The following is an 11,766-nucleotide window of genomic DNA, read 5'->3' on the forward strand; positions in this document are numbered from 1 at the left end:
AAAATATCACTATTGCGGATGACAGAAGAGTACACTTGATTCACCCCAAAAGTTACACGAGAGAACTCCTAAGCCTGATAAACAACTTCAGCAAGTGCCTGGGTATAATATTAACTCAAACAAATCAGTAGCCTTCCTCTACACAAAAGATAAAGAAGCTGAGAAAGAAATTAGGAAAATGACACCTTTCATAACAGTCCCAAATAATATAAAAATACCACAGTGTGACTTTTATCAAACAAGTGAAAGATCTGTGTGATAAGAACTTCATGATCTGAAGAAAGAAATTGAAGAAGATCTCAGAAAATGGAAAGATCTTCCATGCTCATGGCTTGTCAGGATGAAGATAGTAAAAATGGCCATTTTACCCAAAGTGACCTACAGATTCAATGCAATCCCCATCAAAATTCCAATCCAATTCTTCATAGGGTTAGACAGAACAATTTGCAAATTCACTTGGAATAACAAAAGAACACAGGATCGCTAAAACTATCCCCAACAATAAAGGACTTCCCTGGGAATCACCATCCCTGAACTCAAGCAGTATTACAGAGCATTGGTGATAAAAACTGTATGGTATTGGTACAGAGACAGGAAGATATACCAGTGGAATACAATTGCAGACACAGAAATGAACCCACACACCTATCTATGATCACTTGATTTTTGACAAAAGAGACAAAACCATCCAGTGGAAAAAATATACTTTTTCAGCAAATGGTGCCAGTTCCACTGGAGGTCAGCATATGGAAGAGTCCAAATCATCCCCTGCTTATTGCCCTGGACAAAGCTTAAGTCCAGGTGGATCAAAGACCTCTACATCAAACCAGATACACTCAAACGAAGAGAAGCAAAAGTGGGGAAGAATCTTGAACACAAGGACACTGGAAAAAATTTCCTGAACAAAACATGAATGGCTTATGCTCTACGATCAAGAGTAGACAGATGGGACCTCATAAAGGTACAAAGCTTCTGTAAGGCAAAGGACACTGTGGTTAAGACTAAACAGCAACAAACAGATTGGGAAAAGACCTTTACTAATCCTACAACTGATAGAGGGCTAATATCCAAAATATACAAAGAACTCATGAAGTTGGACTGTAGGGAGACTAATAACCCTAATAAAAATTGCAGTTCAGAGCTAAACAAAGAATTCACAGCTGAGGAATATGGAGTGGCTGAGATGCACCAAAAGAAATGTTCAACATCATTAGTTATAAGGGAAATGCAAATCAAAACAACCCTGAGATTCCACCTCACACCAGTCTGAATGCCTAAGATCAAATACTCAGGCAACAGAAGATGCTTGCATGGATATGAGAAAGAGGAACACTCCTCCATTGTTGGTGAGATTGCAGACTGGTACAACCATTCTGGATATCAGTCTGGAGGTTCCTCAGAAAATTAGACATTGCACTAGCTGACGACCCAGCTATACCTCTCTTGCACATATTCCCACAAGATACTCCAACATACAAGAGGGCACATGCTCCACCATGTTCATAGCGGCCATATTTATAATAGTCAGAAAATGAAAAGATCCCAGATGCCCTTCAACAGAGGAATGGAAACAGAAAGTGTGGTACATCTATACAATGGAGTACTACAGCGATATCAAAAACAATGACTTCATGAATTTCATAGGCAAATAGAATGAACTAAAACATATCATCCTGAGTGAGTTAACCCAATCACAGAAACACACACATGGTATGCACTCATTGATAAGTGGATATTAGCCCAAATGCTGGAATTCCCCAAGATTCACAGACCAAATCAAATTCAGGAAGGATGACCAAAATGTAGATGCTTCACTTCTTCCTTTAAAAGAGAAGAAGAATCCCTATTGAAAGGATAGGGAGAAAAAGTTTACAACAGAGCCTGGAGGAATGGCCATTCAGTGTCTACCCCACGAGTGACCTATACACATACAGCCTTCAAACTAGATAAGGTGGATGAAGCTAAGAGGTGCAGGCTGACAGGAACTGGATATAGATGTCTCCTGAGAGGCACAGCCAGAGCATGTCAAATACAGTGGAGAATGCTAGCAGCAAACCATTGAACTGAGAACTGGACCTCAGTTGGAGGAATTAGAGAAAGATTGGAAGAGCTGAAGGGACTAACAACCCCATAAGAACAACCATGACTGCCAAGCAAAGTTCCCAGAGACTAAACCACTACCCAATCACTATACAGGGACTGTGCCATGGCTCCATCTGCATGTGTATCAGAGGATGGTCCTCTTGGGCACAAATGGAATGAGCAGCCCTTGGTCCTGCCTAGGCTGGGAATTTGGATGGATGGTGAAGGGAACACCTTTATAGAAGAGGGGGAGGGCGATGGTATTCAGACTTATTTCTGGAAAACAAGGAAGGAATAACATTTGAATTCAAAATGAAAAATATCCAATTAAAATTCAACAACAACAAAATGGTGTTTAGAACTTCAAATAAAAAAAAGCCACAATCAGGAAACAGAATTGTATGCCTCTGGTTTTCTTCAAATATGCTCAGGGCCTGGGTTGGTTCTGGACCCAGGCTGAACCAAGCAGGTTCCTGCCGCTGACTGCTCCTCTATTCCTGTTTCCAGAGGCATCATGCAGATTAATATTGGGCAAGAGATGTGGGCAAAGTTGGGCAGAAGTGGCTTTCTGTCCTGTGGCATCAGGAGTATCTGCATTCCTGGGTGTTCAGCACTCTCCACCACGGGATTTGGGTGCAGGCTTCCTGATTGGTTTAAACTCCCTTATGCCACGTTTATATGTCCTGGGAGATATTACAGAGAAATTAATGTTTATCCCATTAATTTGTTCAACACTCTCATCCACAGAGTATAATTTAGAGGTAACTATATATTTGACAGTAAGCATACAAAGTGGGTAATATATGCAATATGAAGTTGAAATTCACAGAGTTTGGAACACAGTGAACAGTGACTGTATAATTGCCTTTGAATCTCAGTCTGACTAGGAAGTGATTTTGATGCCCAGTCCCCATGAGAATGCAGAGATCCATCCCTCCCTGATAGCTGTGGGACTTCAGATGTTGACACTAATGATCAATAAAGAAGGTTCTTAAGAGTGAAGAGTTTGAGATTACTCTTTTTTTCACCAGGATACATCCAATTTACATGATAGTAACCAGATGCAGGTTGTCAATATATACATTCTATATCCTTATCAAAATAGAAAACAAAATGAACAAAACAACAACACATAAATAACAAAACTTCAAATGAATAGGAGGAAAACCAAATAACCAAAATAATCAAAACTCAGCCACACTTTAAATAGAGGAGCTGCGCTAAGCATTTTTTGCTGCTCCTTCTGCAGAATAGATTTATAGCCTGTGTCTCTCCTTGGAGACACAGTAGACAAGCAGTTACTGATGGTAATAATCTTTCCAAGAGGAGTGGAAGTAGGTCTGTTTTGTTGGAGTGGGGGTATTAAGGACAAAGCCATCCAATACTGAGTAGAAATGATATTACAGACTTTATCTCAAAGACTTTCCAATGTTGTGAACTGATCTCCATGAAACTCTTCTGGATGACCCACCAGGACAAGTACACATTTACACGTGCACAGTCTTTCTGGATGACCAGCACCTCTTGATTGATGTGCATCAGCACTTCTCTGAGTCCCTCCAAAAGTTTACACTTGCTGGAGGGTGGGGAGGTGAAAGTACAGCCTATTCAATCCAAAGAAATAAAACTAAAGGAGGAAAATGCAGTCCACAATTGCTATGGACATTACAGATGAGATGCAATAGTGGTGTATTTGCTGTGCACACTTAGTTCTCCTCCTGTAGCACTTCTCTCCAAGGGAGATCTTGCCCTGGTTTGTGTCTTGTTCGATTTTCTCCTGGAGAATTTCAGACCTAGCAGAGCAAAGGAATAAAGGTTTAGTGAGTGGTTGTCAATTCAGCTCTCCCTCTTTTTTTTTTTTTTTATTAACTTGAGTATTTCTTGTATACATTTCGAGTGTTATTCCCTTTCCCGGTTTCCGGGCAAACGTCCTCCTCCCCCCTCCCCTTCCTTATTGGTGTTCCCCTCCCAACCCTCCCCCCATTGCTGCCCTCCCCCCCACAGTCTAGTTCACTGGGGGTTCAGTCTTTCAACTCTCCCTCTTACATCAGCTCTATTCAGTTGGACAATCCAGCATGACCTGTCAGCTGAGGTCAGTCCCTGCATCCCCAAGTGTCATAGAGTACCTGCTCTTGGATTTGTATCTCAGCTTTTAAAACTGCTAGAATTTGAACTGTGGACTATACACTGTATTGGAATTTAGAGAAAAATGAGCGTATTTTTCCACTGGTCCAGATATATTATGTTGAATAATAACATTGTACCTATGTCTGAATCTGAGTTCAAGAGAGGGATGAGCAACCTACAATACCATGTGGATGCCTTCTGGAGAAGATGCCTAGAATTGAGGTGAAAGTTCTGATTATGTTTGCAGTAAAGGAACCTGCCTAGGTTCCATTTTAAGCACTGTACCTGCAAATGCACAGAGAAGCCATCTCACATCAAATCCATGGGAATTGCATGAATCCTGTAATCACTGAGAATGTGCTCCATGCAAATCTTCCCAGCGTACACACGGACATTAAAGGTGATTGTGATGTAGAAACACACTAGCACCCCTGTAAGTCTATGGCTAGTGTAAGGCAATTTGTGAGAGGACAGAAGAGAAAATGTCCTCAGATCTTTCCAGAGAGATCACAGGAAGAAAGGAGTAGAACATAGCAAGAAATCCAGAGGATCATATATATTGTTTCATGGGCAAAATTCACATGAACTGTACCAGAACTATACTCTGAGTAGCTCTTTAGCTGCCTGAGGCTGAAATCCATGTAGGTGGTCATTCACCCAAAACGGGTACTTATATAGGGAAGGATATTCAAATGGCTTCTTCCAGCCTGTGTTCCTACCTGAACATTAATGCTTAATGTAAAGACTCCCCAGTATACGCTGGAGGCATAAAAACAAATGTTGAGTGGGATATGTACATAGTGAATAGAGCCTATAGACAGCTCAGTCAGTGATGTGCTGTCCTCCCATAAACTGACATAGACTCAGGGTTCTTTCCCTATTACCAATCTTGCTTTGCAAGTTCCCAGGGCTGTGTAGAGCACTCTTGTTCCCCAGCAAAGGTTCATATGATGGTGGTAGACTAGACTCTTGTTCTTTTTCACTGTTTCAGACTTTCCCCAAAGTGTGCAGCTTCTTCTAATCTGAGCTGTCTTTACCATAGCCTGAGTGACTTCATGCCCAAAGCTAGAATCATAGGAAATCTCCATAACCAGGATCGAAATCAACAATTTTTCTCCCCGTAATGTGATTGTGCCACAGATATTTTGAGTAAGTACGTAAAAGCTTGCATGGATTTTCTCAGACTGAATCAGAATCTATGGAAGGGCTCCACCCTATGGTACACTTTTACTCCTTGCCTGATGGACGTCTGGATAGATTCTCCTTCAGGGCTACTCTGGGACCACTACAACACTGATGTGCCCTAGTTGCAATGGCAACACCTACTCCTTGTTGTGGAATCACTGGGTTAACTAAACCTTCTGTTCCACTTTCTGAACATGGCTTCTCATAGGGCTACCTGTTCTTAAACTCCCAGACCCATCTGAAATTCATCATTTCTCCTAACTCCATTGAGGCTGAAATTAACTGAGAGAAAATGATGTTGATTGACAGCACTTGCAGAATGCTACACAGATAACATAGGGGAGCGCTTTAGATTATCTGTGCACCAAAGGGGCTCCTGACACTGCACTGTTCTTGCACCACAGCATAGCTATGGGGCTTTTGCTGGATGACAATACAACTCCAAGCAACTCAAATTCTCATTGAATAAAATCCAAGCCAAACTCCCAGCGGAAGCTGTAGTGTGCCAAGGTAGCTGGAGAGAAATGGTAGCAGGCCATGTGGAAAGCAACCTTGGAGAAGACACAGTGAGTGACACACCCTTCCAGTGGGCTTTCACCATTCACAAAGAACAGAGAAGCCGCATAAACTCATGGATTTTAGAGAGAAGCCCCCCTTACCTCCCTGTACTCCTTTCCTTTGATGTGCTCCAAAGGATTTCAATGCAGACCAGTAGTTTTACCCCTAATCACTTGAAAATCTAACTTTACAGGTGTTTTTGTGTCCTCTTTTTGGGGGGCTGCATTTCTTCTTTTTGGGGGGGGCTGCATTTCTACAGGACTTTATTGTCCTTCTTTTACACCATAACCAAAAGGGACCTGCAAGCTCCAGGCCTGTACCATTTGTTACCACTGTGAAACACGACTCACTTGAACATATTTCCCACTCCTCCCCCAGACTTCACGAGATAATTCTGTTACGGTATTTTTGAAAACAGAATAAATTAATACCTTAAGTGTCCTTTTGCTGTACAGAGCTGGATGGAGATGCCAAATGACTGGGCAGCTGTATTTCATGTTTCATGGATGTAAAGTGATCACTTAGAGTACTTTTCTCATGAAACTTGGAAATAGAGGGAAACACATTCACTACTGCAAACACAAACACACACAAACACACAGAAATACACAGATACTCACTTGCACGCACAAATGAAAACTTTGATCTTGTGCAGCACATTTCCTGTTGAGTGAGGAATTAGTGGGAGCTATGCTGTGTACAAGTCTCTTAGACTCAAGCAGGCTGTGCTGCCCTGGCCTGTACTCATTTCCACTTCAGGAAACCTTTCTATGCAGATACTTGTTGGTTTTACAAGTAAGTTACATGTTCTGCACAGATAGCCTAAACAATACAAGATCAAATTCCCAAGAAAGAGATTCTAGGAAAAGACACCATCAAGCTCTATGTTGACTCATCATAGGCCCCTCACTAAAACTACCCTGTTTCCTTCATAGAAGACCTTGGAACCATCAGAGAAGACAGGGACTCATGGTCATTTACCAGGAACTTTTCATCACATTAGAGTTCATGTGATGTTAAAACAACCTGAATGTCAGTCAGAAGGAGGCTAAAGAAATAACATACCCTGACTTTTCTGAAATGCAGCACTGTGTACAGTATTGAGGGGGAATCTATCCTTAAAGGATGCCATGCCCATGATATAGTCAGCAAAGCAATGTCAGCAGAGGGATGCACTCTAGGATTCCATGCAAGATCATGGTGAAGCCAACAAGACAATCCAGAATCTTCCCGGGGGATACCTCTGTTCAGGTAAAGTGAAGAAATCTAATCCTTATTTTGAAAATAGTTGAATGGTTTAAGAATGTGTTGAGACAAATAAGAGACAGGGCTCCACCTGGAACTGGACCGGTGATGCAAAGACTGCTGGACAGCACAAAAAAGGAAGCTTCATGTTTGTTGAGAGACCTAGGCTTAAAGGACGAAGTTGGATAATGACTGGACAAAACTGCATGTCATGAACTGGCCTCCCCGCAGGCTCCCTAAGATGCAGATCAGCACAGCAATGCACCTTTCTTGGTGAGAATTGGGGGTATATACGGATAACTTTGTTCTTGAAGTCTCAAATCTCTCATGCCAACCCTCAGCCTTTGAGAAACCTTTTCCACATCCTTGTTCTTCTATCCAGCTTCAGATTGTAAGGCCCACATACGAACTCTCCAGGAGCACTCAAATAAGACAGGACTGACATGCTGCTCCTCAGGCTCTGTAGTTACCCAAGATCTATGAAGCATGAAGTCACCATTTTCATATACAGAGACATGAGGGGAGGAAGAACAAAAGCCACCACAAATGAGAACCGGTTCTTTGCCATTTCCACCAGCCTCTCCTCCTTGAAAACTACTTACTTCCTGGAGTCTCACAAGATCCCTGTAATGAAAATGAGCTCCAGGCTTTTGCTTCATCCCTCAAAGCCCTGTTCTAGTCTAAAGAGGGGCTCCCACATAGCACCCTCCACACACATGGCATGTAGTGCTGTGATATGTGATCAACCCATCTCCCTTAATAAATTGCAGATTCTCAAAGAGCAGGAGCATTCGCTTTCCAAACATGCAGTTTCCTGAAGAGGGGCTATCTCCACAGAAAGCCTTGTAAACCATCACATGAATGAACACTTGGATGAGACCTAGGTCAGGACATGGATCAGTCAATAGACAGTTACATTGGTTTGTCTATGTTTATGGAAAGACCTGAGGACAACCTGACCTGGAGGCCTAATCCTACCTGCTGTTCCTTTGCACTGGGGACACAGATGTTCATTCCGGCCTCTTCACAGAGCCTCTTTGCCTCCACACAGGATGCTGGCCGTTCAGTCTGCTCCACCAGCAGTTCTCTGTTCTCATTCAGCAAAATCTGTATATTGTTCTTCAATTGAGTTTGTTCACGCAGAAGCTGGGAGTGCCTGATGCTGAACCACAAACAAAAAATGGTAAACCCAGCCAGCTTCTATTTGCCTGTCACTCTTGCAAGTCAAATCATCCCTTCAAGGAATCCCTCATCCCCAGACATCCCCAGAACAGAGCCACACTATACAAGTTAGCACCAATTAGAGGAGGTCAAATCCAGAATCCACATTCAACATGAATCAAAGTACTTCTGATAATCCTGACACTAAAACGGTTTATATAAATCCAGGAAGAAGAAATGGTCCATATGGGTGCTTATATGTCCATGATATGCTAAAACCATCTTCACGTAGTGGGGAAATCCCCTCTGAGGGGTAATTGAAGTCCCAATAGCTATACAATCTTTCCATGTGTTTCTCATGGATCACAGATCTTTAAATCTTCTGTCAGAATCCTAGAGATTCAGAGTTGATTGATATTCCCATCACGGTACAAAACTTTCTATCTAGAGGATCCTTAATGGGGAAAATAACAATTGGAAGGTCTTCTATAGCCTTCACATGTAGGACAACTGAGTCCAAGAGCTACAAACATAAGACCCTTGCCAGGAGGCAGGCTTCTTGTTAAAAGTCAGACACTACAGAACCAGTGCCCTGACTTTGGTTCAATGTCATACAGGACAGGAGCATTCCCTGCCTAGTGCTGGGTTCTCATCTCTGTCAGCGACTCACCGGTAAGAACTGTTCACTTGTATGAGCTCCTTGTACCTCTCCATGGCCTCACTTATTGAACTGGTCATCATTTGCATAGCCATCATTCTCATCTCATGTTCGGATTGAAGTATTGGCAATTCGACATCCAGCCTGTTGTGGGGCATGGCCCAAGAAAAAAATAACCATCTGAACTCAGGATTTCAGAATTAAGTAAATTGTAAATTAAAAAAACCCAATAAAAAATTGAAATTTAAGAAATGTGGGGGGAGGGAAGAATGTGGCAAACACAAAGACCAGAGCAAAAACACAACAGTGAGACTCCAACAATTCTTTCAAGGAAATATTTCTACGCAAATCAGCAAAGAGTTATTTTGAAATATGGACATTTTCTAAGACTGTGGAGATATGGTTCCCCCAAGACCAACTGTACTGCAGTGGCTTGGGTCTAACAGATAGTTGTGATGATATTTCTTTTGTTTTGAAAACAGGGATTCTCAAACCTTGTTTCCTATTGTTCCATGAATTCCCAGAGGGAATAACTACTTTGACAGGGTAGAGGATTTGTAACCCCTCCTTCCCTCAGGAGGGTCCTATCTACCACCTAAGTAAACAGAAGATGCATAGTGCTCAGTTGATCCATGTGGGCATCCCCACTATCATGACCTGCAAACTGTCCATCAGACATATCCTAAGATCCCATGAAACTCCCCAGACTCCCTGACCGAGAGCTTAATACCCACAAACACTTTCACATACTTACATACCAATCAATATACAAACACAAGCAGAATCCCAACTACATGCATGGAGGTGCCATAGAATCAGTGTATAATGAAAAAAATAAGAGGAAAAGAGGGATGACGTGCAGGCATTTCATCCCCTCACTTAGAGGCAGCAAGTGTGACCAGGTCCTTCTAGCTGTTGACAGAACCAATGCTAATCCAAGGAGCTCAGGGTCAAGTACAAAAGAGGTTGACCCTAAACACACAGGACCTAGCTTGTCTCACAAGCAAATGCCTTCCAAATCTCCTTAAAATCCAGGATGAGAGGTAAACCTCTCTTGTGCTAAGAGGAAATCTTGGGTTAGCAGAGAGAAAGCACAAGACAGTGAACAGGTTACTGGGCATAATGACTACCTGTGGTCCCAATTATCATAGATATAAAGGTCCAGGATTTGATAAAATTCATCCCTCTCGAATTGACACTTCTGGATTTCAAATTTAAGTTCCTCCAGTTCCTTTAAACACTCCTCTTGCTTACTGATGACATTTTGGGATGATGCCTTCCTACCAAAACCTGTAAATAGATAAACCCAAGTGAATTTGCATATTTGGTGGCCCATGGGCAGAAAAGATCATTCTGAATCCGAAAAGGAGGTGAGGAAGGGGAAATGGTAGAGACTGGGTGAATCCGTTAAAGAGCAGAAAAGCTTTCTTAAAGGTGGATTCTTAAGCTATGTCCCTCTTCCCAACCTCTAATGCCATACATGTGCCACATTCACTATTACAGGACCCCTCACCCTGAATAGTATAACCTGACTGATACATAAACATCTGGGACGTTGTTATCTCATATCAGATGTGTTTCAGTTAATCCTGGAGTTCATACTGCTTAGCACCATCAGGCTCTAATCATGTGTGTTCCACCCAAAGTGTCCGAGAACTCAATTCATTTCTCGGGGTGCATCCTTCCTTGTTCTCACCATCAGAGACTTATTTAAACTACAGTAATCTAGAGGAAGAAATGCTTCAACTCCCAACCATGGATGGTCACATTTTTAATCTCACTGTGCCTCCTCCTGCCATGCATTGACACTCACAATTAAAAAGCTTCCAGAAAAGAAACTGAAGGCTTACCACTTTCTGGCTTTCTCTCAAATTAAAGATCAGGAACTCCTGACTCTTGGTTTGCCTTTGAGAAATCCCAAGGCTCCTGCTTGTAAGGCCTAGTCTTAGAAGGCACATCTCAAACATACCTCCTTGAGGATGTTCCCCAACTCTGCCCAGGACTCACCAAGCCTTCCCCAGAATGATTTCCTTCCTTCCAAGGAAGATGAGAGGAGGTCATCTTCCTTCAGCCTTGGTGTGGTCTCTCCTTGATCAACACTTTCCTTCTGAAATAGCCTGAGCGGCTGGCGAAACATGCCTGTTTGTGAACCCAAAGGGAACTGAAGGAATATCCCAAAGGCAGTTGGTGTCACCACAACACTGGTGACATCACAGAAGATTCTAGGGATCTCTTAGATACAATAGATTGTCCAGTGAAGGGCTTACTGATGATGCCACTGGGAAGTTCTATGACCTACCTGCTAACTAGCTCTCCAAAAATTGATCAATTTCTGTGCGGACCCTTTCCTCCAGTCTCTCATACATCACTGGGAATACCATTTGGCAACCTCTATTGCTAAGCTAGATGTTTCTCTGTGCATCATTAGAACTCAACAGTGCTTTTGCTGGGGAGGGCTGCTTACAACCTGAATGAGAGAACAGATTTTTCTTAGCACCCAAATCTCTAGGGACCAAGGAAGACGGAGTTTTTTCTTAAAAGTAAATCTACTACTCGAGACAATGCATGTGACACACATTTCGATTCCTAAGGTTTTCCTTTTTATGGAGGCCAATATGTTTCTTCTAGACCTCTGAGTGTATAAAACCTGGAAATATTTGCTTACTGTGCAGTCCTTGACAGTTGACATTGTTTTTATTTACATATCCATGTATTTCACAAAATCAATGGTCTATTATCTTATTTTTTTA

General features: G+C 42.2%; 1 protein-coding gene across 1 annotated transcript; it reads right to left on the reverse strand.

The window, feature by feature from the left end:
* Positions 1-2,833: 2,833 nt before the first annotated feature.
* LOC134480485 (uncharacterized) lies at positions 2,834-11,507 on the reverse strand. The gene is made up of 5 exons (XM_063267982.1): positions 11,024-11,507; positions 10,147-10,306; positions 9,029-9,160; positions 8,176-8,359; positions 2,834-3,875 (listed from the first exon to the last, which is right to left on the reverse strand). The coding sequence occupies exons 1-5, from the start codon at positions 11,151-11,153 to the stop codon at positions 3,870-3,872; spliced, it is 612 nt and encodes a 203-aa protein (XP_063124052.1). The 5' UTR covers positions 11,154-11,507; the 3' UTR covers positions 2,834-3,869.
* Positions 11,508-11,766: the final 259 nt, after the last annotated feature.

This window comes from Rattus norvegicus, chromosome 9 (genome assembly GCF_036323735.1).
Source record: "Rattus norvegicus strain BN/NHsdMcwi chromosome 9, GRCr8, whole genome shotgun sequence".
Taxonomy (NCBI): domain Eukaryota; kingdom Metazoa; phylum Chordata; class Mammalia; order Rodentia; family Muridae; genus Rattus; species Rattus norvegicus.

Bases quoted from the DNA above. Each gene is read 5' to 3' on its own strand.
- LOC134480485 (XM_063267982.1), bottom strand. From the start codon at position 11,153: ATGTTTCGCCAGCCGCTCAGGCTATTTCAGAAGGAAAGTGTTGATCAA. The intron at 9,161-10,146 runs GTAGTCATTATG...GCCCCACAACAG, and splicing joins TATGATAATTGGGACCACAG to GCTGGATGTCGAATTGCCAA. The intron at 8,360-9,028 runs GTGAGTCGCTGA...TTTGTGGTTCAG, and splicing joins CAAGTGAACAGTTCTTACCG to CATCAGGCACTCCCAGCTTC.